Source organism: Aquila chrysaetos, chromosome 5, assembly GCF_900496995.4.
Source record: "Aquila chrysaetos chrysaetos chromosome 5, bAquChr1.4, whole genome shotgun sequence".
NCBI classification, from domain to species: Eukaryota; Metazoa; Chordata; class Aves; order Accipitriformes; family Accipitridae; genus Aquila; species Aquila chrysaetos.
The window spans coordinates 48,128,221-48,154,313 of record NC_044008.1 but is presented as its reverse complement, the minus strand read 5'-3'; the positions used below and the strand labels follow the sequence as shown (position 1 = coordinate 48,154,313).

At 39.9% G+C, this 26,093-nt stretch overlaps 1 protein-coding gene across 7 annotated transcripts; it reads left to right on the top strand.

Annotated features, from left to right (window-relative positions):
* Positions 1-611: 611 nt before the first annotated feature.
* Positions 612-24,847, top strand: LOC115341488 (tropomodulin-3). 7 transcript variants are annotated; one of them, XR_003923418.1, is made up of 11 exons: positions 612-713; positions 7,337-7,523; positions 8,963-9,119; positions 16,747-16,869; positions 17,508-17,597; positions 18,126-18,256; positions 19,476-19,583; positions 21,054-21,197; positions 21,547-21,691; positions 22,836-22,975; positions 24,145-24,847. XR_003923418.1 is itself a non-coding variant. In XM_041123647.1 (11 exons), the coding sequence occupies exons 2-10, from the start codon at positions 7,398-7,400 to the stop codon at positions 22,889-22,891; spliced, it is 1,080 nt and encodes a 359-aa protein (XP_040979581.1). In that variant the 5' UTR covers positions 3,253-6,733; positions 7,337-7,397; the 3' UTR covers positions 22,892-22,905; positions 24,145-24,847. The 7 variants fall into 7 exon arrangements, 2 of the variants coding, with proteins under 2 accessions (XP_040979581.1, XP_040979582.1); XR_003923419.2 differs by lacking the exon at positions 612-713 and adding an exon at positions 922-1,034; XR_003923420.2 differs by lacking the exon at positions 612-713 and adding an exon at positions 929-1,012.
* The last annotated feature ends 1,246 nt before the right edge of the window (positions 24,848-26,093 follow it).

Below are 26,093 nucleotides of genomic sequence, written 5' to 3'. Positions count from 1 at the left end.
CGTCGCCGAAACATCCCGAACTCTCGCTCATTAAGCGCACGCCAGCCCTTAACAGGATACGTTGGTGTTCGGACGTCTCCTGCCTCGTGCCAACGGGAGGGAGCGCCAAGGGCGCTCTCGGCCCAGAGCTTTGCAGGAGAAGCCACCATTTCCCTGTAATTGTGCCTTTCGTTGGGTCAGACTGGGACGGGGCGCTGAACCAAACCACGAGGGACTCATCTCCCCGGTGCCCGGCCTGACAGCCCGCAGCAGGAGGCCGCATGTTTTGAATACAGATAAAACAAAGCGTAGGCAGAGGTGAAGGCGAGGAGCCTGGAGGGGCCGCAGCAGCAGCGAAGGAAGAAGCTGCCAGAGAGACCTGCAAGGACGCAGAGCGAGCTGTAAAGGCACGCAGGCGTTTCAGGGACGCCCCCGGCGCGGCAGGGCGAGCGGGGCCCGGCCATTTTGACCCCACCGGCAGCCACACGTCGCGCCCGCCCGGCCGCGGCTCCCTTCGGCCGGCTCACGGCCCGCCGCCGCCGCCTCGCCTCGTACGAGAGGGCGGGAGCCGCCCCGCCCCTCACGGCACCACGGGCCCCCGCCGCCCCGCAGGCGCAGGCGCGGCCTCTGGCGCGGCGCCCCGCCCCGCCGCCGGACTACAGCTCCCGTCGTGCTCGGGGGCGGCTGGCTGTGGCTGAGGGAGCTGGGCTGCTGCTGCCGCCGCCACCGCCCGGGTGAGTGGGGAGCGGCGGGCGAGGGTCGGGGCCGGAGAGCGGCCGCGGCGGGCGGGGGTCGTGGGGCGGAGAGCGGGCCGCGGCCGCTGGGGCTGTGCCGGGCAGAACTCGCGGAGGGTGCCGGCGGGTGGGTGGCGGCGGGCGCAGCCCTCCGCCCGCTGCCGCAGCGCGGCGGGAGGGGCCGCGGCGGCGGGAGGAGGAGGAAGAAGAAGAAGAAGGGGCTGGGTCGGCGCCCGCCCGCCCCGGACCCCGCGGCTCACCGGGCGGGGGTCCGTCCGTCCCCCCCCCCCAAAACCTCGGTTGGTTTTCCGGAGTGGGAAGGTCAGGGCTTCGTTAGCGCGGCGCTGAAGGGCGTGGGGCGGGGTTTTCGTATTCGCGTTGGGAAATGGGCTCTGCGGCGGTGGGGCTCTCCAGCCGCCGGCTGGCGAGGGGGTTTTGTGGGCTGAGAGGAGCCGGGCGGGGTGTCTGCTGGTGGGCGCTCGGGTGCGGGGCGTGGGTTAACTTTTTTAGCCAGCGCCCAACTTTGCTGTGAGACCCGACAGCTGCGCCTTTAAAAACTTTGCCCGCAGATCCGGTTAGCGTAATTCTTTCAACTCGCCATATAAGTTTTCCACAACTTAGGAAGCGTGCAAGTTGATGACACTTAATTACGGAAGAATGCTTTTCCGGTGCACCCGGGGCTGGCGGAGGGTTTGCGCTCTGCGGCGCGGCCGGCCGGCCTCCGCTGCGGGGAGCCGCTGGCGAGGCCGCGGCCCGGGGGGCTCCCGTCAGCGCCCGCGCCCCCGGGGGGCTCCCGTCAGCGCCCGCGCCCCCGGGTTCCTCTGTTCCCGAAGAACTTGTGGCGTGAGCCCTCGCCGTGAGCCTCGGAACGCTGTCCGCCTGTTTCTTTGCGGGTAGGCGCGAGTTGTGTTGAGAGCAAGTAGAGCGCTGTTGTAGGGAGGTTGCTGTATGCTTTAAATTTGCCGTAATGTGTTGAAGGTATCCTCAAGACTAATGCTTTGCTACTGTGTCAGGCGTACGGAGCTTGAAAGACAGCCTGCGATGTAAGGGGGAAGCCGAAACTGGCTAGTACTCGGAAGTTTTCCCTAAGTAACGTAATGGGAATAAAGTGAGTTTCTTCTACTGTCCTGTTCTAGGCTTGTAAGTTTTGCCACTTTTCTGTAACGCATACGAGTACCTGAGTGTTCCTATAAATGCTCAGATAGCTTGTATCTGATGTTTGTTTTTGACTGAAACACCTGTAGGCAGTTCCTCCAGGAGGAGATACTGTGTGTCAATGTCCATGGGCAGGAGATCTCTATTGAAAAATATCCAGGTATTGTCTGAAAAAAAACCGATGCCAAAACATCCCTCGTCCTGGCCGGTCAGTAACTCCTGACACAGTGGTGCTGCCCTGCGTATTGGGAGAGGGAACAGACAGCTGGAGTGGCGATTTCTACCAGAGGAGCTTCTCAGGGCAGGCAGTACCTGTGCTACCTGGGATTTTTAGTTTATCTCAGCCTTGTATTTATTTGGGATCATAACACCTGCCCTGCAGCTAGTTCAATGAGCATGCCTGGAAGTGTCGTGGAGATGGGTGTGCTGAAATGCTGCATCCTGCGCTGCCGAGGCTGCCACTTCTGTGCCCTGTCCAGCTTGCCGAATGCGTGTTTCAGGGCTCCTGGCTCTGTCACCTGTGCTATTGTCTGGGCTGGATGGGTACGTCCACACTACCCTGCGGTGTGGGTGAATGGTTTTCAAGAACAGGCACACAGGAGTCAGTTTTTGTGGGACAATGCCAAGTTGGCAGCTTAGCCACCGCTCAGAGCACCCTGCCTGCAAGATAGCTGTGTCCTAGTTCTGTGTGGTTGTATACAGGATGTATAAAAGAGCAAAATGGGCTTTGTCTGGTTCCAGGTGCCCTGTGATACAGAGGAGCAGCTGGCAGGAGCTGGAAATACAGGTGTTTTCAGATTTCCTTCACCATGGAAGAATCTTCATGGTCCATGTAGTTACCCTGCAGTAGCTGTCTGTCCCCCTCTCCTCCCTGGGTCACTGTATGGACAAATGTGAAGTTGAGGAAGCTCAGTTTGCCCTGTATAAAACTTAGTGAATTGTTTCTTTGAACAAAACAAAGCCTCAAGCTTGCTTTTGTAGGAAAACAGCCCAGAATAGCTATTCCCTACTGCCTGGAAAACACAATTTACCCTGACAAAAAGCGTAGGCAAAGATGAGCTGCCACCTGCTGGCTCCGTAGGCTTCGGGCTAGGGAATGTCTGCTGGTTCCCTGGGCAGGAGAACCTGGTTCGTGTACCCTACCCCAGGCTGGAGATTTGGAAGGCTCGGGTGGGTTTTGGAGAGCTTTCTGCTAAGCAGCATTAGGCTGTTCAGCAAAGTTATCGTAAGGCATTGCAAAAACATCCAAAGGAACCTGCTGTGTTTATGGTAATATTTATATTTACTCATTTTTCTCCTAGCTTTGGTAAATAAAGATAGCTCTTTCAAGTGCAGCACATTCTTCATAAACAGTTCTGTATAATCTTGCATACTGGAAAAAAAAATTGTTGCCATCATAGGGGTTCCCTGGGGAAATGCTCGGGTTTGGCTCCTCCAAGCATCTGGGATGGTCTGGGGCCCTGACTGGTGCAGGAATGCTGACAGACCGGTGGACCCCCTCTGTTCCAGACCCCCCCTGCTCTGGCTCAGGTTCACCCAGAGGCTGGGTGGAAGGGGGCTCTGAAGGAAGAAATGAGATTAAAGTGAACTCTGCAAACGTGCTGGCCAAAACCAGCTCAGTTTGTTTTTCATGATGTCACTTCTATTTTAAAATCCAAGTTACGGAAACCATTTACAGTGGACTTTTAACAAGACTGGAGTTTCCTGTGGGCAAGATACTTCTAAAGAGTTACTCCTGTTAGGGTCCCAAGAAACTGTGTTCTTAAGTATAATAGAAATGTCTGGGGGGTGAATTTTTGAAAGAAAATTGGAAGCTAGCTATTTTTAGAATCTTTTGGTTTTTAAAAATATAATTTCAGAGAGGAGAAAAAAATATTTTAACTTGTAGGTAAGAGGTGTGTGAAAGTTGCTTGACAGTCTTTCAGGGGATGATTCAGGTAATTATAAAAAGGCCTGAAGTAAAGCTACTGCTGTCTTCTTATTTATTTAGTTGTTCATTGATTCCTCAGGTGAAGGAATAGTGGCAAGATTTTTGGCTCTGTGATGTCCAGCAGAATACCTTCATTTCTGATTTTTCAACTTTTCTGCTTAACAAACAGAGAATTGAAATTTGATTGATTGGAAGTGATGGCTTTGTTTCCATTTCCCTAAATGTTTCTTATGTGACTGTGAACTTGCTAGAGTGAAGAACTTACTTTACCTTATAGTTACATACCTGAAAAAAGAATACTAGCGCTTTTGACTTTTAACATATATAATGTTTTCATGGTAAAGCTAAGACGGATACTTAGAAGAAAACTAGCTCTGCTCATCAAAAAAGTGCAAAGTATTTGCAAAGCCAAAATTGATGCTTACAGTTTTGCCTACAATTTTGCAGTAAGATGTGCCACAAATACTCACAGTCTAAATAACTGCTCCTTCTAAAAACTTGTGATTTATTACGCATGTATCTTTCTCTGTGCTGCACTGCTACAGTGAGTGGTGGAAAGCAAATAGAGTACCAAATGTGTTTAATGGAAGGTGAAGGGGCTTGTTTGATTAGATTAGGGCTTCAGGTGGCCTTTATGCCCTTTTTAGGCAATGAGAATTCCTGACACCATGTTTTAAAACCTGTTTTTTAACATTATATACGAGTGTCATATGTGCTGTGGTTTCTTTGTAGGGAATGTTTCTGAATGTCATTACCAAGCAATCTCTGTGTAGTACAGATATGCTAATCAGTGCTACCATCGTAACTTTTTAAAGGTGTCTCATGTTAAATATGTTTTCATATTTTAAAAAACTTTTGATTGATAGGTATTAAAAAATATGTCCAAAACTCTTTAAATTTAAATTTCCCGGGCCACATGTGATTCTATTCCTCTTGCTGAAGTGAAGACTCAGTTACAGAAGTAGTGAGTTTTTTGCTCTCCTGCTTTATTTTTCACTTTTTTTTGCGTGTGAACACTGTAGCTCAGGATTTGAAATGGCTACTTTGATCAAATTACAGAAACAAGTGAGACTAAGGGCTATGACCTGAACATTAATTAGTGTATTATAAAGGATGAGTAGTTTTCCAATGTAAAACATACCAATGCAGTAAATAAAAGGTAATTAATTCTGGGTGACAGCGTTTTGCAGCGATTCACAGAGAGGAAATGCAGCCTCTGTGAATATAATGTATGGTTATGCAGTGCTACTCTGCGTCAGAGTAAGGGGAGCATTATTCTGCAGTACGCTAACTATTCTGCTCCTTTTAATTACCCATTAAAACTACACCTTTTAATATTTCAATGCAAATGGACACGCAGAACTGTGGTAATTAGCAGCATGTTGATGTAGGATTCAGATGGTGCAGCCTGGTCACAAACAATGCTGTGTAATCAGCTGCAGGAAATGTTTTTCTCTTATGATAGTGTGTAATGGCTTAAACTGTAGGGAAGGGCAAAACATTGAGGCTTTAGGAATGAGAAGTTTGCATGCAGATTGTGTGGCATCTGCTGCAGCTATCAGCTAATTGTCCTTCAGCTGTTACACACCTGGAGAAACAAATACCATGAAACTATGAAAACTGTAGGAGGTGGCATGCGAGACCATAGAGACACTCCTTTAGTTACTTCTGGAACATGGCTTTGAAAAACATAGGTGTGCTACCCTCTGCGTTTTCTGCAGCCATTACACTCTGATGTTCTCAGCTCTGTGGCCTCTTGCAAAAAGTCCAAGCTCTTCCAACATGATTGGTTTTAGTTCAGAGGAAGCCAGACACTGTTCTTTTGATGTAATTTACCATGAAATTGAGAATTCCTCCTGGTTTTTGTTATGTTTGAGAGAACTTTACCTAAGTTCAGCTTTGGAATTATGTCCTATCAATGTCAACTGTGGTTTACAAGTAAGCTCTAGTGTTTGTATCAGTAATATTTTTTGAAAACAGACATCCTGAAAATAGCTGTAAATATATTCCTCATTCAGGTGTGGATGTTGGTAGGAACTGAAAATCTACCATTCTTGCAAAGGCAATTGTTAAAACCAGCTTTACTTCACATGTAAACTTGACTGAATGGTGTGGATGAACCTTTATGTGCTCATGTCTCTTCAGTGTCTCTGAATTAAAATATCACCATATGTAACTGTGACAGCCAGGGAGACCCTTCTTGATGTAAACAACTGAGGTGAAGGAATCCTGTAAGCAGGATTCCATGGTATAGTTTGTATATAAGGCCCTTGTTTTCCTTTTACCTAAGAGGCAATAACTTTAAATTGACCTGTTTTTGAAGTACACTGTAACTGCAGGTTTGAAGTAATGCAGTTAGTGCATGTGATGTGAGCATCTGACCTGGAATGTGGGCTATTGGAGAACAAATAACGTTTACTGTATGTCTGATCTGTGTTGAATATTTCTATAGAGCCGAGAAAAGGGCTAGGGAGGCTAATGAGGCTGAATGTACAGATGTAGCTTTTGCTCCCCAAATACGTTACGGATACTCTTGCTTACTTACAGAGAGTCATTCAAGTTACCTTTTTTGTGTGCGCTCTCAACTTGAAGCAAGAATGTAGCTGAAGAAAAGGAGAATCCCAGAACTTCTTACAGAAAAATGAGAGAAACTAACTTATCTGCTTCAACACTGTCATGATTAACTGTTTTTTCCAAGCCAAATGCTCAAAAATTGTGACTGTAAAAAAAAAAAGGTTCCCTGTGGTTTCCTTGTCCGTGAGAAATACTGTATAGACTGTACATCTTTTGAAGGATGCCAATTTCCTCTAAGTATAATATTTAGTGAGCAGTTACACAGTCTGTTCTGTATTTCTATTTTTTTTTTTTTTTTTGGTAGTAGGATTGACTGGAGTGCTGCTACTTAGGAGCTGTATTTCCTAAGCCTTTCATCAAGATATTTTAATTTTCCTCGGACAGAACAGAATGTTACTTCAATGGTAGTGCTATAATTAACTGGGAGGCAAACTTCCTTTGTTCCCTCTGTAGTAATACACTGGGATATGAGTCAGTAGTAACCAATTCGCTTGTTTGTAGTGCAGTTCTTTACTGCCCTGGAACAGTAGCAGCAACAACAAATGTAAAGCATCTTAACTCTTCTTTTGCCTGCAGTATCTGTAAAAACCAGTGGTGTTAAGCTGGACTCGTAAATACTAGGTATAGTTGGTATCTCCTCTCTCCTACCCCACAGCCTGCCCTGCTGTGTGGGAATTATGGCCTTGGAGTTCTTGTCGAGAAAACTGGGTGCTGGCATTCATCTGAAAACATATATAGCTTAGTTACTGATGGAAAAGGGCATGGCAGGATGGGATTCTTGTCAGTGAAGAAGCAAGGTGTAGACAGCTTCCAAGCACTCCTTGTCTGCTGTACAATAACAGATAGATATGAATACTGGATGAAAAAACTTTCCTTTCAGAGATGTATTTGGAGGTTGAAGATGCTTTGTAGTTGGGTTGTTTACCTTAATTATGGTTATTTCTTTTTAAAACTTTTTTAATAGATCTGGTTAAGAACAAAACTTGGGTTTTGAAGTGTTTGAGCAACTTGCTACTGCCCAAGTCATGACACTCCCATTTCGAAAGGACTTGGACAAGTACAAAGATCTTGATGAGGATGAAATTCTTGGCAAACTTTCGGAAGAAGAACTGAAACAACTGGAAACTGTTTTGGATGATCTTGACCCTGAGGTGGGTATTAACCAAGAGAAGTTTGATTATTTTTTTTTCATTTGTTCAGAAACTAGTCTGAAATAAATTGAGACTTTTTTTTACTTGAACAATATACTTTTGGACAGAGGTTTTTTTCCCTAGTCTGCTAATGATCTTATTGACAGATATATACGCGTATATAATGTTTCAACTGTTTATTTCCTGTTTGCAAGGTGAATGCAACTGCAATAGAGGAAAATGGAAGAAGGGATTGTCAGGAGGAGCTTTCTGGGATTTATTTATAAATAAAAATTGCTTGTAGTCATGTTCTTGAAAAGAAATTTTATTTAGAACAGCCTGTTTAACTTTCCTGTTTCCAGTGTTGTCTGGTAAACAGTCCTTTTGCATCCTTTTTATTTTTTTGCTTCTGCTGTTGGAGTTTGATGGGAGAGGGAGGGTGCTAACCTCTTATAAAGATTCCTGGCCCTGTACCTGATGGCCTATATCTATTCCTGTCCTTGTGCCGACTCTGCAAAGAGGAGGCAAATAATTACTCAGCTCCTGAATGATTATGTCGGCATGGGGTATTGAATAAGAAATATTTTAGCTTTCTGTTAGAAAGAGCTGAGTTATGTCTTCTACTAATGCGGCAGCTAATGTCAGAATCCAAGACTTGTGTTTTCACCTCCTGATTCTCTGTTCTTGCTTTAATAGTACCAGGATTAAGTTTAATCTTGATGTTCAGGGATCACTTAATAATATTATCATCACCTAATTTGTTGCACTGCAAGATATTCTTGGTATTTTAATTGACTTTGGCTTTATAGACATTTTAACAGAGGAGAACTGGCAAAAATGATTGGTTGTCTTTTATGACAGTCTGAATTTCTATATGTTCTGTTCTTTCCATACTAATATCCTCTGTTTTGTTTTGGTTTTTTTTTTTCTTTAGCTGAAATACGTTGGTGACAGCAAAAAGCCACCCTACCTTGACTCAGGTCAAAAGTAGAAATACTCTGTGTTAAATGCCAGACAATAGTATAGGCAGTTGTCTTAAAGACTTAGAAACACATGGATGTAAGCAATGGAGGAAGCAGCCTCTTGCTGAATGTCTAAACTGTAAATAGCTGAGTTTTATTTACTACTACTAATTTAAAGTGTTCATTCTAGAAAAGAAATGCAAAGTAACTAGCAAGTCTAGTGGTGGGGGCTATTGTTCTGAAAGAATTGCTTCAGCCCTATTCAGAGTGCAGTGTGCTCTATTTTTAATTATATTCTTGGTATCTAAAAAATAGGTTACCTTGTCTCCTCTCCCGCCCCAAAAAAAGGAAGCTGGCAAGGGATCAAAGATTGCCTAAAAAGGATGATGTATTGGGTTTGAACCTTGGTGAGAGAGAGAAGGAAGAGGGAAATTAAACTAAACAGGTGTTCACTCAGACTTTCTAAGCTGTACTTGTTTGTTCCATTTTGTTTTGCAGAACGCACTTCTCCCTGCAGGCTTCCGACAGAAAGACCAGACTGCTAAAAAGGCTTCAGGTCCCTTCGACAGGGAACGACTCCTGGCATATTTAGAGAAGCAGGCTCTTGAGCACAAAGACAGGGAAGACTATGTGCCTTTTACAAGAGAAAAGAAAGGTAACACCACCCTTTCTGGTGTAGGTGGTTGTGAAATCTCTGAAGTGGACTAGCCAGAACTACTGTGAACCAAAGTTTATTGAAGCACTGGCAGCTCTAATGCTTTTTAACTTGCGGCGTTTCCAAATGAGTGCTACTGTGCAGAGGTGGGATGCTTCCTGTTCAAGCGTTTTGTGGTGCTGGGGCTGTTCTGCTGTTTGCATAGCACAGGAAGGAAATAAGACTCAAAGATTTTTATCAGAGATTGCAAAGTTCTGATGGGTATGGTATCCTCAAAATAAGAGCTACCCCTGATTTGTGTCAATAATAACAAATGCTGTTGTGCCTGTGGCTTAAGCCCTGTGGTGCTGAGTACAGACAGTAACATTTGTAATACTATGCTGAATTTAAAAAATAGCAGTAGAATGATGTCGTGGTAGATACTTAATAATGTTCAAAGATGTTGTAGCTGACAAGGCCAAGCAAGTGGTGTATGTAATCATGTTGTCTTTCTAGTATCCTTACTGAGAGGTTTAATAAGATTGCATAGTTATTGTTATCTAATTACATAGTTAACTATCACAAGAAGCTCTGAAATCTGGCAGTGGTTTGTGGTCTAAAAACCATGGAAACATTGATCCAATGAGTGGACACATTATTAAAGCCTGGGATTTCAAATCTTTGTTTTGGATCTAGTCATCTTGTTGACTTGGTGGGAAGCATTTTCCTTTCCAGGAAAAAGATTAAAAAAAAATGTGCATCTTAAATATTGTAAGAATAGATTCCTGTGTCTGTGTCTCCCCCGCCCCCTGCCAACAAGAGTTCCCAAATTTGTTGTGCCTTACTAACCACTATTGGTAGGGACAGAAACTCCCAGTCCTGTACTGGTCGCATAGGCACAGGAGGTGGCTTTTAGCTGTCGCCACGGTGTTTGTGTACTGTTTGTGAATCCTAGCTTGTCTGAACCTTCCCCAGCAGCAGGGCAGATCTGCTGCAGTAAGACGTCAGTAAATTGTTTGGTAAGTTGTATTCCAACTGCCCAAGATGAACAGGCTTCTCTTTTCTTAAGGGTTTGAAACCCTTTAATTCTACTTAATTCTCTGGTGTGAATCATTGCTTATTTCAGACTTGAGTCTTCATTCCTCTGCTGAGTTTGTATATATGATTGTGGTGTATATTTGGTGAAAATTTTCTTGGGGATATTTGCATTTTCCCTTGAAGTAATAGAGAGATTGTGACTTTATAAAGTGCTGCACTGTATATGATGTATTACTTCCTTAATACACAATGTTTTGCCTTGTGTAGTTTAATGCCACTTTTATTGATGTAACTGTGACACTCCTTTGCTGACGGGAGAATGGGAGTTTGCTGACTGAATCTGTAAGAGTAACCGCGTTAAGGATAACACAATGTATTGAATGTAGAAGGCAGTCAAAGGTACCTATAGCAGCAGTACCCTTACGGTACCTCTGCTGCTGGCAAGTACCTGTTGATCCCATGTTTGCTTCTGTAGTGTCCCACTGCTTCCTCCCCTGTTCTGCTTCTTGCCTGACATACTTGCTAGTATATGTTGGAGACAGCCTAATGGTTTAACATGATTGAGTTCAAGTATATTTGGGCCTCATAGCTCGTTTGGGGAGTCCCTTGCAGCCCGGCTAGCTTGTACACTGCTCCTTCAGGCTGGGCCTGGAGGATTTGCTGTAGTTAGTACTTCTTTTTCTACTGAGTACTAGTGCTTCATTCATTCATTTAAAGTCAGCTTACGTATACGTGTACACGGCAAAACTATTTGTTTGGGTAGACAAAAATCTGTGAGAATCATGTAGAAAAACAGAAGGGTCCAGCTGTAACACAGATCTTGGTTAAGAAAGATCAAATGTCATTTCCTTTATGTCATAAAGTATTACTAAATAGCAGTCTGTCTGGATGTTGCAATATGTCATACCAGTTTAATTAGTAAAATTTCCTGTATCTCTTTAAAAAAAAAAAGTTGATATTTAATAACTTTTTCTACCATTTATTTTAGTACCATAGAAGAGAAAATAATATGAAAAATGAAATGTAGCTTACTTTCATTGAAACAAAAAGTGTGGAAACAAATGTTCAGTATGGAAATTCTTGCTCTGTTAAATGGGAAGGAGGAGGAGGTAAGACGGCTAAGCTCATTTTGGAGTAGGTGAGGGATAACCTTTTCTTTTCCTCATGAAAGTGTTATGGTTCAGCTTTGACTTGCTGCTGTGTTTGTAGCCGTTTTGCACAAAAATGGCAAACCTATGTAACTTAATCTTTTAAATCAAGAAATCATGATCTTTATCTGGATGTAAAGCTTGGAAAGGGAGTGGAGCAAAATTTAATACTTGTGTAGGATGTTTTTAATCTAGAGGGAGCTCTTATCCTAATGTGCTTTTCTTTAATATTAAAAAACCCAAACAAACAACTAAGCTGGCTTACAATTTTTCTCTTTGGCTAGGTAAATGTATTGTGGAGAAACGCTAACAAATTGTAGAATAGGACTAGGTGAAAATCTTGCTTGATTATGCTGTTAATTCAGAAGAAAACTGATAATCATAACCTTAAGATCTAGAGGTTTTGTGGGGAGACAGGTTGGAGTTGCAGCTGTTGGTGCCATTTTTGTGGGTCAGGCTTTACTAAAATATTTCGGTGTGCCTAGCTGGTCTCATTGCTCCAACTTGGTCCAATTATTCATTTCATGGAGTAAGAAGGGGAAAATCTATCCTTCTCTTTCTCTTTCCTATTTTAGTAGAACTGATGTCCTGCGTGGTGATTTGGCCTGCAGGTTTACCAAAGCTTACCCTGTGTTAATTTTAAAATTCCTGGCTTGCTACTGATTCTGGTAACCTTGTTTCCCTACTACAGTGTAAAGGAAAATCCTCTCTTCCAGTTGTCCCAAGTACCTCATTTGGGGGTAACCTGTTATTAAAACAATGTTGCATTTGTTTCACTGATAGGTGATGTGATTTCTCCAAGTCTTTGGAACTTTTTTTGCTGTGTGCTATGAAATGTGGAAGATCTGAAATAGTGTCCTGATGTAGTGAGATGAACAGTGCTAAAGAAATGTAAAGCTTGACAATCCCTAAATTGTGATCTATTGCGTTTTTCCAGTGCCTGGTTTTGTTTCTAAAAGCATCCTTAAAAACATACTTTGTTTTTAAACGTGATTTAATGACTTAAGTCACATTCTGTCCCAATTAAGTGTTGAACCATACAGTAAACCATTGTTCAAGAGATTCGTGAGAGCAATGTGGTAAAAATTTCAACAAAACTAGCTTTGTCTCAATCTGTGTACGTAAGTATGTCATAAAGGTTTTATAAGGCATACTGCAAGGAGAAGGGTCTCTCATCTAAACAAGCGAGGCTTCAGCGCTAGAGTCTGTTGCCCTCGAGTGTGTTCCACACATCTGACCAAGTCCTCGCTTCTCTTGGAACAGCAAAAGATGAGAATAATTGCACCTGAGATAAACATATCTAACATCAGTGATGTACTTTGTGCTGTATAGTGCAAGGCATTAGCAAATTGTTATGTAAAGTAAGCTTTGCATTTCTAGCCTTTGCACTTTCCTAATCGTGGCTTGCTCTTCCAACTCTCCCTCTTCATTCCTGCCAGCGTATGTTTGTTCTGTGTAGATTTGCATTTCATGTAACTTATGCTTTAATGTTGGTTTGGTGGGGTTTTTTTCCAACTCTATCACCCAGAAAATATTGTTAGGCTGAAACTGTAGTTGCCGCCCTGCTCAGTTGTTGCTCTGGATCACCATTTGCTTCTGTTGCAGCAAGATTTGGGGTGCTGTGTTCTCTCTTTGCCTTTCAATCACTGGTCTTTAAAGGAAGTGTGTTACATGTTGTAAAATGAAACTAATATCCTTTAGGAGCTTTGGAGAAACAACATGTCAAATTGACATTCTCCATACAAGACCACTAGAACAAAATAACATGTGATACTCTAGCCTTAATGTAAAACAGTTTTCTAACTCACTGCTATGTGTTCTGTAATCAGATAATGAATAACAGTACTGTTTCTACAGTAAGACACTGAGGAAGTCCCTTGTAAGTTGAATTAATAAAAATAGTATTAAATTGTGCTTACAAGTGAATTGATGAACCTAAGTCTGTCACATGGTAAGAACTGGTGATTGAATTGTGGATTATATAAATTTCCGGATTGATAAAACTTTAAGGAACATAAGATGTAAGGAATATATCAGATGTTGCTTGCTCTTCTTCATGAAGTCACTGATGAGATGAGCTTGTGTTTGGTTGTCCTCAGGTGACACTTGATTCCTTTTCTGCAAACAGGTACTGCAAAGTGGATTTTAGACTTTCTTCTGATCTGCAAGTTGTGGCCGCTTGCTGCCTCCTAGCATGGGGGTAGGACTGCGGGATATGTGAGAGTAGTACCAGCAGTATGCAGTGCATGGCCACACTGAACAGACCTGATTTCCTCAAGATTTCCAGTCCCACCTTAGATACTGTGAGTCTGTGTATGAAATGTCTAGGGCACTTCAACAGACGTCATCCAACGTTTCTGCCTTTTGAGCAATACGATTGTGTGGAACTTCCAGTTTAAAGTTCATTCTGTAGCAAAGAAAGCCTGTGAATTAATCCTGAGATGTGCTTCATTTAATATGTTAGCTAAAGGCATAGGAGACCTGAATACATCATTATTACAGAAATGATGTGAACATCTCTGAGATTTGCCTCTTCATATTGTATTGCTTAATCTTTGCAGTATCCTTGTTGGCTGAAAAGGAGGATGTCGTGTTCCTTCATGTGATCAAATCCTTGCTATTTGGAAATGTTCCACTTGAGGGCCGAGAAAGCTATTCATTCCATGGGCTGCACAGATGTGTAGTTTTTGGTTTGTTTTTTTTTTTTTCGTTTGTTTGTTTAAAGCTTACTAAGGGGGGGAAGGGAATTGCCAAACTGTTGGCAGCAGGCCTTGAATTAGATCATTGTCCCCAGAGACACAGGGGTCTTTGCCTTTTTGAAGTAAGTTCGTTACTAGGAGTGGGAAAGGACCTGCTTTTGCGTGTGCATTGTAAACTTCTGAACTCTGGGCTAGGATGAGATGAAGCCAATGAATGAGAGATTATATACACAAGGGTGTGACCTGTTTTATAACAAAACCTGTTCCTGACCCAGTTCATGTGACTGGAGTTGGCTGCAATGAACACGTCTGGAGGGGAGCGGCTTTTAACATTTTTGCTTTAATAAAAACTGAATATACTTCTCTCTCTAGGTTATCTTAAGAGTCAGGCAAATGTTTAGAACCAAAAGTTCCTTACCTATGAATTTAAGAATTACTTAAAGTAACATCAGGAAAAGTAGTTCTTTTTTGTGAGTACTGTGTGATGAACCAGATGGGAGGCTGATCTAGGTTGAAATACATTTTTACAGAGTTGCTTTTAATTGAGATCAGTTTCCTTTTCCCGCTCATTGCCTGCTGCAATGATGCTGCAGATAGGATGACATGAACAAGGGCTCAGGTGCTCAAATCACACTTTCCTTCTCTTCTCCGTCCTCGTACTCTGAAATGCTCAGTTTTTTACTAGTCTGTATTACTAAGGGAAAACAATGTAAACAAAGCTAATGAAAGGCTTTAGATCATGTGTATGCTGTTCAGAGCATTTCATGTGTTAGTGAAAACCTCGTCAAACATTCTCATCTCTCTTCTGGAAATTACAATTTAAGTTGAAAGTTATTCTCTCCCCAGTAGGTGATGCTGGTGAAATAAAATGGGAGCAGAAATGTACTGTATCAGTTATATCAAAATAATCCTAAACATTTACTATCTAAGCCTTCAGTTTATGAAGGTTTTCTTTTAATCCTGAATCACCACAAACATAGCTTCTTTTGCACTGTCCATCAAACGTGAGGTATGGCTAGTAATGCATGTCAGCTGCTTTCAGCTACTGTTTGTAGTCAGTACAGTTACGTAAGGAGATTTATTTTTTACTTCTAAATATGGATAATGACCATTTATACGACTTTCCAAAGAGATAGCAACCCAGGAACAAAAATACTGTGTTGCTAGCAACAGATCTTGGTCATCAGACTGTGTTGTCAGAGAAAAACCTGATACATTTCTTTGTAATCTGTGCTAGTGGTAATGCATTAAATTCCTTTAAAAAGAAAATGAACCACAAACTATTGTAATGTAGGATGGGAATTTGGAGAGAGAGAAAAGGTGGATGAGTTTTGTTATGCCTGTGTCTGCTGTGGGACACAGGAGCTGACTTCAGGCACTGCTTCCCACAAGTGGTGAAACCAAAATCCCGCTTTGTTGGAATTTCCCAGAAATAAAACTGAAATATCCCTATAAAGCTTCTTGTCACTGGGAGGTATTTAAAAATGCTAAACTTAGTCTTAGTCCAAACATGTAACAAGATACACTCGTATGCAGTATGAGGAAAAAAAAAATAGGCTTCTGACTTCTGCCCAGCTAGTCTGATTCTGGTGCATGGTGGGTTTTCCTCGTGTAATTGGGATGAGCTAGGGTGGTAAGTGTGTGGAAATGCTTTTTAGCTATGAATATGGAAGAGGGTGGGTTCCTGGATTAGCACTGACACTTCATAGGAAGATCATCAACACCGCCTCCTACCCTGGGAGATAACTAAAGGAAGTTGGAACCCCTTTCCCACAGCTCTGCTGATAGCTCAGGCAACTTGGAAAGTTTGAAAAACTTTGAATAACTGTTAAGATGAAATTCACAGTTTTCTAGTTGTGAATTACTTCTATCAAATGCATCAGTTTTGTTCTCTCACACAGTACCGGAGCTTTTATTTACCATGTTAATTTTTCCTGAACCTAAGCACCCCTTACCTCTCCTGGGTTCTTACCCAGTGGTAGACTTCTTTGTTCTGAAAGGCCAATTCTAAATCATTCAAATCTGAACTGTTTTCAGAATAACTGTTAGAATAGCTTTCTCATATTCTGATTTCTTCCCCTAACTTTTCAGCTGAAGATATATGCAGGAATTATGCTAAGTACCCAGACCTCTATTTATAACACATCTCCTGAAGTAACTTTTCCCATCACCTGTCAGTAATGACTAAAAAGTTCGTGCAGAATGTGATATTACTACTCTTCCTTTTCCCACTGAATCTTCTGTGAGCTTTCTAGGAATCATTTTAGAAAATAGTGTCATTGGCAGAGAAATCTATTATCTTGTTTTGTGCTGTTCACAAACCATGGTTTTCTCAAGCAGCTCAGGCATCTCCTTTTTTACTTCAAAATCGAGTTAACATCTGAAATCAGAAATATCGTGTATGCTGTAAAAGTGCAGTGAATACTCGGGTCCATGATTTCACATGATTCTTTGATATTCTATTTCTCTGAATAATGGAGGCTTATATTTACTTTCTAATCCTTAGGAGAAACAAATAAGATTGGAGTTGTGATACAGACTCCTGAAAATTTGGAATAAGTAATGTTATATTCCTGCTTATGCTCTTTCCTCATCTCTGACTTTCAAGAACAAACAGAAGACGCCTCATTCCTTTATGTTGTCCTTGGTGATCTTCTCAGGATTTACTAAATGTAACATGTATTCCTTAAGTACAGAAACGTTTAATGATAAGTAGCTATATAATACAAAGTAACATCAGACTTTTCATTTTCTTTACTCCAGGGAAAATATTTATCCCCAAGCAAAAGCCTGTACAGTCTTACACAGAAGAAAAATTCTCTCTTGATCCAGAGCTGGAGGAAGCCTTGACCAGTGCCACAGACACAGAATTAGGTGACCTTGCAGGTTAGGTTTGTTTTTTTTTTTTTTTTGAAGTATGAAGGGGCTGGTCCGTATTTGGACAAAAAAGATCTATAACTAATGTGGTAGTGTATTTGTTATCTGAAATGTGACTATAGGAAGTTGTAGCTGTGATAGAAACTAGATCATGTTATATGCCAGTTTGCTTGCAGTGTATCAACTTTGTTGATTTGTAATAATTTATAGGAAGGTAGATTATTTTGGCCTGCCAAAGGGATCTGATTTTCAAACTCAAAACCTTTACATTCATGCCTCAGACTGGCTGGGTTTTGTTGTGTACACTATTGCTTTTTCTTGCGTATAAGAATGTGTTGCTATGTGCCTGTATTCCTAAAGCTTCAATCAAGAATTTTGTGACTGAACTGCACTTTTAAATTTGCTTGAACCTGGTGAGGTCAAATCTTTCTAAGATGTGAAAGCCAACTAAAGTCTATAATTAATTAAAAAATTTTTCTACTTTTCTTTAAATTATTAAGAGATTGAATGGCTTATTGTACTGATAACTGCATGTTTTACGAATATCAGTTGTTACTATTTAAAAGAACCTGCATCTGAGCTGAATTAGTCAGGAACAGTAAAATTGGTTTTTCTGCTTTTTCTTTTTTTTTTTTTTCTCCTTACAGCTATACTGGGAATGTCCAACTTGATAACAAACAATCAGTTCTGTGATGTAGTAGGAAGCAGTAATGGGGTTGACAAAGACAGCTTCTCAAGTAAGTGTGTATGCAAGTGCTAGATAAATGAGTTCGTTGTACTGCACACAGTTACCATAGCATTAACTATTTTCTGTCGCACTAGCGTTCTTTATAGACTATTCAGTCTTGAGTTGGAAATGTGCATGTCTATAACATTGCTAGTTGAGTTCTGGCAAGAGTGGAATTAAAATATATGTACACTAAAATCTATTCTGCAGTTAAGTCATTTTTTGGGGAGAAAGTAGGCGTAAACATGCATTTGTGTGTGTTGGTTTTTAGGTTTCATGTTTGTGTTTGTAATTCAACTCCTATGTGTTTTCTGAAACAAGCTGGTGTGCAAGAAAAGCAGAAAGGCTGTGAGGACCTTTGGAAAAGAGTTGAACTTTATGAAAATATGGTCAGGAGAGGATGGTATGCTTTTTGGGTGGGGAAGAGATGAAAAGGCTGATGAAACGATCTTTAAATACAGTAAATATTGAGTAAGTGTATCATTTATTCACAGTGAATGTATGTGATCTGTTTGATTACATTTAAATGTCTTTTCAGATATAGTAAAAGGTGAAAAAATGTTGCCTGTTTTTGATGAACCGCCAAATCCCACAAATGTGGAGGAGACACTGCAAAGGATTAAAGAGAACGATTCTCGTCTTGTTGAAGTTAATCTAAATAACATTAAGGTAATCACCTAAAGTCTGCAGTAAATATGCTGCCTTTTCTCAGTAGAAGACGCTTCAAGCTGCAGAACTCTATAAGAGAGCATGATAGGCTTATTTTAAGTACAGCAGCCTTTCTGCTAAATGTTGCAGTGTGTATAATCTCAAAAACCTGGAGCTAAACCGATAAGCCATCTTGGTTTCTTTTGCCAAATGTGTATTTAAAAAGGTCTTAGATTTTCTTACTGCCAGCCCAGACTTCTGTTGCTGCCAAGTTGGTGACCGCTCCAGCAGTTCACCGTCGTGGAGTTAACTACTTCTTTGAATCCTTTGTCCTTGATGAAGCAATGTGCTCTCAGTTACTGCTATTGCAAACAAAGTGATATTTGTACCTGACATCCGTCTGATTCTTGTACAAAAGAGCTGTCAGCAGTTAGGGCAGCTTCTGCTCATAAGTGTAACAGTTGTTTTTAAACATGACTAAAACTTTTGTATATTTGTGTGAAAGAAAACAGAACTATAGCATTCCTGATTTACAGTGCAGACAGCAGTGACAGGCTGCTTGCTAGCTGTGGCCGTGCTAGCAGCCTAGGCTATTTGTTGCCCTTACTAAAGGAAGAAAATAAAATACATGGTTTAGGAATATTGTACGATAGAGAAATGCTAGCCAAAATAGATGCCCAAAAAGGCAACAGAACAAAATTTCTGATAAAGTAAACAGAAATTTGCTACCCTAATTAATTACCTAAAATTATTCCTTTTAAGCTTGGTTCCTGCTACAGTGTAAAAATTATCAAACTATAAATTGGCAAATTCTGGAATTATTCTTAATAGAACACAGAGAATGAAATGCTAATGGTTTCACCAGTCTAAAGCTCTAAATCTTTTTACATTTGTGAGAGGTTAATTTGATGTTGATAGTTAGCAGAATGTTCAGTTCATGTAAATTTTTCTCAGTAACCATTCCAAGTTAGCTAAATACTTTTTAACTCTTCTATTCTGGCAATGGTATCAATGTAGCGAAGATGTCTTTGCTTTATAGAATTGGTGACTGTAATAGCCATTGTATCTTGCGTATAGCTTTGCTACACATGTAGGCCTTTACTGTGAGGCTGCTGGAGACCAGTGACAGTCAATATTATACTACATTTTGCTGTAAAGAGAATAAGATAACAGAAGAAGTTGGGGGGGAAGGGATAAACTTGTGTATCTCAAGAGAGTGAAGTGCTATTTTTAATTCAAGAACATACCAATTCCAACGCTGAAAGAATTTGCAAAAGCCTTAGAAACGAACACGCATGTGAAGAATTTTAGCCTTGCAGCCACCCGAAGCAATGATCCTGTTGCTGTTGTAAGTACTCTTACTGATGTGCTTAAGTGGGGTGCAAGGGAAGTTTGGATGGAAAGACAATGGTAAAGGATTGAATTGAATCCTGTTTAAATATTTAGGGGTGAAAATTATTAAATTCTGTTACACAATAAAGTATGTTTTCTTTAACAAACCTTTGTTGTATCAAAGTTGGTAAATGATTCCTAGTTGACTAATACACAGCAATGCATCAGATGTATCAGATGAGTGAGAATTCTTTTATTCTAATCCCTTCCCCCTGATTTTTCGTTTTGCTAACCTCCTTCCTGTCTGTCTGTCTTTCCTAATTGTTTAGTTCCTGATGTTCATTCCACAAGCCAATAGTATATTCAAAATTAACTTTAAAAGCAGCACATTTGAGGACTGAAAAAGCTCATAATCTTTTTCAACTAACTAGAGTTTTAGTTGAAGAAAGTTGCAAAATACCTGTTTCTCTATTCTCCTTGCTGCCAAAGACTGGCTTAAAGCATTGGCTTATAAAGCATAATATTAGTCAAGGTATCTAGTTTGACACAATTGAAACTTAAGTACTTATCATCTGGTCCTGTTTTTCCTATGTTGAATCAAAAGCAGTACCTTATTTATTTGCAAATAAAGAGGTAAGAAAACAGCACTAACTGTTTGGCCAGGACAATCCTTTGCATTTTTTTTAATTTCACATTAGAAAGAAAACTAGTTTGAAATACTCCATTAAATGAACATTTGAAAGCTTTGGTTTGGGTCAGTTAAAAAGTTTCTTTTCAGTAGAACTGAAACATTTGTAATAAAAATCTATAAAGGCTTCTTTTCTCGGGTGTGCTTTTGTTGGGTGGGGTTTTTTTGCATTGTGACTTGAAACAAAAAAATGTAAATGTTACGATTTTTATGACAGTTAACCTCAGCAGTTAGCTATTCTTGTTTTCTTATTTTCTCAGAAATAAAATCGGGTATATGCCATTTCCATAAGAGTGCTTTTAGCTACATGCTGGTACTGTGCTTAGGACTTTGAATTTTGCCTCTTCCTACCAAATCTGTAGACACAAGCATTTTGAAAGTCAGATCTCCTGTTTACAAATTAACCATATCTAATTCTCCTTTCAGTTGACTAGTGCCCTTTCTTTGGCCTTTACTTAGCAGCTTGCATTACTCATTGTACGCTGTGAAGGCTTACAAAATGGAATTGGTCCAATATGCTAATTTCAGACAATTTATATTCTGTGTAGCTTTTTAGTTTGTAACAAGAGAAAGGCAGGCCTTTTCTTGACTAAATACTATTTAAAAAGGGAATGTAGGAAATGCCTGGTTGAAGACTCACTTCAGTCTCTAATAATAAGTGAAAACTTGTGAAGTTACACCATGCATCTGTGAACTTGTTGCTCCTATTGAACTAGTTAGTGGAAATGGTTATCGCTGTGTCTGATGATGTACTATAGCAAAATTCAAAAGTTTAATGATGCTTTCTTGCATTCAAAGGCTCTTGCAGATATGCTGAGAGTAAACACAAAATTGAAAAGTTTAAACATAGAATCAAACTTCATCACTGGAGTTGGAATTTTGGCACTGGTTGATGCACTGAAAGACAATGAAACATTGACAGAGATCAAAATTGATAATCAGGTAAGTGAGGTGGTGGTAATATAATTAAAATCAGTCTATCCTAGTTGACTGAATATTTTTAGAAGGCAGCTTGTGATAAACTTTCCAAAATATTTTACTTCTAAATATCTTAACTCAATGAATGATTGTCCTTAAGATTCTTAGAAGCATCCAGTTGAAGTTGATTCCTGGTCACTTCTGTGCTTGCTTGTGCTTTAAAATGCACAAATGTATTTTATGACCTTCTGCCTTTTAGATTAATCAAAACGAAGCTAAGTGTTTATTGACTAATGTGATGAAAGTGTTCTGATCTCTTTTAGGGTGAACACACATAAGCTCTGTTGTCTTTGTATACCTTTTATTTTAACAGAGGCAGCAGCTGGGCACAGTTGCAGAAGTAGAAATTGCCAAGATGCTTGAAGAAAACACCAAGATCCTCAAATTTGGATACCATTTCACACAACAGGGACCTCGAGCCAGGGCAGCTGCAGCTATCACAAAAAATAATGATTTGGGTAAGACCTGTCAGTGGAGAGCAACTATTAAATGAATGTGTGTGTGGCACAGGTTTTAAAGGTGTCTGGTTTTTCTGTTGACATAACCAGGATAGCAAAACATAAGTAGATCAGTTTCAGATCTCTCCTGTGCTTTACTCCTACTCTTCCGTTGCTGCTTGATGTTCTTCTTTTACTTTGTTGCAGGGTGTTCAGGTGTATGAGTTGAGGATTTTTAGCACAGTCTAGAACAAGAACATTCAAATTCCATGTGAGTTATGGCAAAGGGAGGGGAAATAATAATTGATTGTTCAGTTTTATTCAGGTTAAGATTAATCATTTCTTTAAAAGCAGTACTTAAAATTTATACTGCGATATGCCCTTCTCAATGCCAGTGCGGCCAGTCTCATCTGGGTTGCTTGGGCAAGGAAACTGAATGTACTGTCATGTGCAGAGGCTGGGACTGGGTCATCTCTTCCCTTATGGTTCTGTTCATGCACCAGTGCCTTCCCTGCCTCCCTTAACGGTAGCTGGTAGCAGTGGCATCTTTATTTGCTGCAGTAAGTTTTGTTGGAGCTTATCTGTTAGAATCCTAACTAAATGGACCAGCAGAAAATGGGTTAATAATGTAGCATGTGAATGGAGATCGTTTGTATAATAATGTCAAATACTTGAAACTCTCAACTACTAGAAGATAATGTGGTCCATCTATTTAAATAGAATTACATTTTTAAAACTCCATTTAATTAAACTTTATGGCTTTAGGTGCTTTGTGGTAAGGATTACACATCAGCGCAAAAATGGGCCAGGTAGTTTAGTAGTAGTAGTAGTTCAGGAATACATTAGAGGGCATGACATAGGAATTTGGAATTTGGTTTAAAGATCTGCTTCCTCTCTGAGTAAAGTTTAAAGTAGAGGAGAAGAGCTCTGAAACAGATATAGGAAGAGTAACAGAATAGAGCATAGAGAGAAGGGCAGCACTCAGACAATGCATAACTCTTTCTCAAAAATAAATTCTAAACCAGTTATTTTTTCATCATAACACTTCAGGTGTGTCTGTATTTCCTTTTAAGGTTTCTCTTTTCACTAGTTCTCATTTTAGTGTTTGACTGTTGGAAATCTATGTTTCTACTGATATCTTGCCTTTTTTTCTTTGCTTTCTTAGTCTGGAGTATGCGAGTAAAAGTTTCTGCAAATACCTTTTCATCTCTCGAGCCCTGAAGCTACAGAGACAGGTTACTCTGAATACCCAGTTGGGTATTGAGCACTGAAAACTGAGATGTTCAGTCTCTCACTTCTGTCTTTGTATGTTTCTTCTAAAACAATAGTCTACAACTTCTTTCTCCCTTGTTTACATTGTGTTGTACGACTTCCCTTTGTCTGAAACTGTGTACATGTTGCTTTTAACTGCATGATTGGAGAAGTCTAAGGTTGGAAACTCTTCCATCTGTTCTTGCAATTTGATGAAAGCAGGTATGCGTAACTTCTGTCTTTGAAAACTATTTGGATTGAAATGGAGATACCTCTATGGGTTACTCGCAAAGTGAGCAATACATTGGCTTTGTAAAGAGTAAAATTCTAGTGTGATTTTATTCTGATTGTTTCTTTAGACTGTATCTAAAGCATTTCTTGAGACAGGAAGAGGGAAGGGAAACAAAACAGGTTTCTCTCTTATTTTGATTTGAAGATAAAGATCAACTCAAATTGCAAATATCTGTAAAACTATAATTTCCAGTTAGTGGATTTGAGAACAGAATCACTTTCTTCTTATATAGATGTGCTTGCTCAACTTCTTTAAAGAAAAGGGAGATGCTCTGTATAATTTCTAAGACCCTTAGCCTCATTTGTTATGTCTGCACAGAAAACAGTTTGATGGGGAAAAAGAAAATACCAATTAAAAATACTACAAATATTGAGCAAAACTCCAGTCATTCAGTCAATCTTGCATATTCTTAAGTCTAAACAGCATGTGAGCTTTTAGTGATTTTATTCACAAATTTTTGCTGCTCTTGCATTTTCTGACAATTGAATATTTTTTATTAATAAATGGAATGTTTTAGGCTATTGAATGTAACATCTTTTTTTTATAAAGTGTATAAATCATATTAGATGTACAGTGAAACTCTTGACCTGTTTCTTTCGAAGCCATGTAAACTTAATTCTCTACCACTAAAAAGCTGCAATGTAAAAAAAGTGTTGGCTAAATTTGCTTACCAAACAAAATGATTAATGTTTCCCCCGAGTCTCTCCTCACAAATATTTGAAGCTCTTAATGAATAATGCAATAAGCACTGCTAAAGCATAAGCTTAAAATGATGGATAATACTAAGTGTTAATTACCTTAAGTTGTACTACGTGAAACTTTATGTGGCCAGGTAACTGTTGATGCTGTAGAAATACGAAAAGTAGTTACAATGATAACATAGTAAAACACCTTTTTTTTTTTTTTTTTTTTTTTGCCTCTCTTGTTACAGTTCGCAAGAGAAGGGTTGAAGGAGACAACTAGCAGATCTTATTGTCAAAACTATGTGGAGATTTCAAGGGTCGTCAAGGCACGCTCATCACCGTGGGCTTTGGCAATCTTGGACTATATTTACCTGGGTTAGAAGGGAAAAGACTGGAAACCCCATTCCTTTTAAAGCAAAGCTATATTAATAATCTTTTGGTATGCATCACGTTTTTCAGATTGAGACACAGTAACTGTACCAGTCTCTGTACCATAGTTTTTGATTGTTTTTTTAAGAACTTTTTTGTATTCAAGACTTTGGCTGTACTTTCTACTAAAAATGTAATTGCAAATCAATGGTATAATTGTCTGTAGTCAAAGAATGGGACATTCAAGATCATTGGGCAGATAATGACCCAATTGAAATGTTTGTTACAAAATCTGGGGGTGCTTATTTACATGGAGGGATGTGTATATTCTTGAAAACAATGTATTGGTGAAAAGGGATTCTTCACACAACAGTTGGACTCATTGTGTAGAGCTGTTCAGCCTTGTTCATATGCACTGAAATCTTTCACAGCTATCTGATTTGTAAGTCTACTTTTTTATTTTTTAGTAGTTCTTGATACTGTGATTAAGTTTAAAGACATCCCTTTAAACCAAACAGAAATAAATTGGCTAAGAACTTCTCCCAAGAGATTTGAGGGACTAATAAAGAAGTGGAAGCCTTGGGGGGGGGGGGGGGGGGGGGGGGGGGGGGGGGGGGGGGGGGGGGGGGGGGAGGGGGGGGGAAGTAGGAGCCTTGCAAAATGAGAGTTGTTCTATTACACCTAAACTCTTAAAGTCTTTTTCAAAAGGTTCCATAACTGTATCTTGCTCTGTATCTAAACTGGATATGTTTTTAGACTGATTTCATGTGTTCATCACCATTTTTTAGTTTATATTCTTTGCTTAAAAATCCTTATCTACATTCATAAGTATCAATTTTGCTAGAAGTAGTGAACATGCATTTTTTTAAGTTCTGCATAATTCTGTACAGGAAAAGCAGCCTTAACTGTAAAACCACTGTCCTAAGTTGCTGGCAAATGGAAAAATCCTTTTTTAGAAGCTGTTGCATTAAGCTATTAGTACTTCATGTAAATCTATCTTCTTTTTTTTTTTTAATAAAGCAATGAATTAACACTTTTAAGAAAGGATTTTTGTATTCTACTTATGTCTTGATGTTGAAACACTACATAAGACATGCAGAAATTAACCAGTACGCAGTGTCAAATCTGTATGGTGTAGTAATTATTAAAGTATTTAAAGTTCTGTATCTAAGCAAACTAATAAGACAACAAGAATCACTTCAACTTCTGTACATAATCACAGTAGACTTCTCTGAAATAATATGAAAATCTAGAGGCTTTTAGGTGTAGGTCTGTTTAGACTCTACTGTACTAGTTTGCTCAATGTTGTCATGAGATCATAAACTCACAAAAATGTTCTAAAGGACTGCTCAGCTATATTTATAGCAACAGAGAATTCAACTGACAGCTCTTTTCATCAAAGGATCATAATATGGTGAGCATTTTATGTATAGAAAACATATTGGACTGAGATTTTTTTGCATCAGGTTGTATATACTAGAAAAATTTAACAGAGCAACTCCCTGACACTGTGCCCATGTTGTAATCTGCTGCAAATCTTGTTTTGGAGCTTTAAAGACAGACTTTTATTCTGGAGGTGACTTTGAATTTTACTGCAACTGTACAGAGAATTTTCAACTATAGTGCCTTCAATGAGGATGTATATAACTGGTTCATACTTGTGGAAGAACATTTTTTTTTTCCCATTTCAAAATTGGCCTTTTCTTATAATTACAAATAAATGTGTGCTCTGAAAAGCAAGTCGGAATTAATTGTTAAAACTAAAGACTTATACATACTCTAACTTTCAAACAACTAGAAGTGAACTGACTAGTAACAAAAAGGGCTT

What these genes read in the sequence shown, in the direction of transcription:
- LOC115341488 (XM_041123647.1), top strand. Translation starts at nt 7,398, where the DNA reads ATGACACTCCCATTTCGAAAGGACTTGGACAAGTACAAAGATCTTGAT. An exon ending in TTTTACAAGAGAAAAGAAAG is followed by an intron (nt 9,120 to 16,746) that starts GTAACACCACCC and finishes TCTTTACTCCAG; the next exon opens with GGAAAATATTTATCCCCAAG. An exon ending in AGATCAAAATTGATAATCAG is followed by an intron (nt 21,198 to 21,546) that starts GTAAGTGAGGTG and finishes TTATTTTAACAG; the next exon opens with AGGCAGCAGCTGGGCACAGT.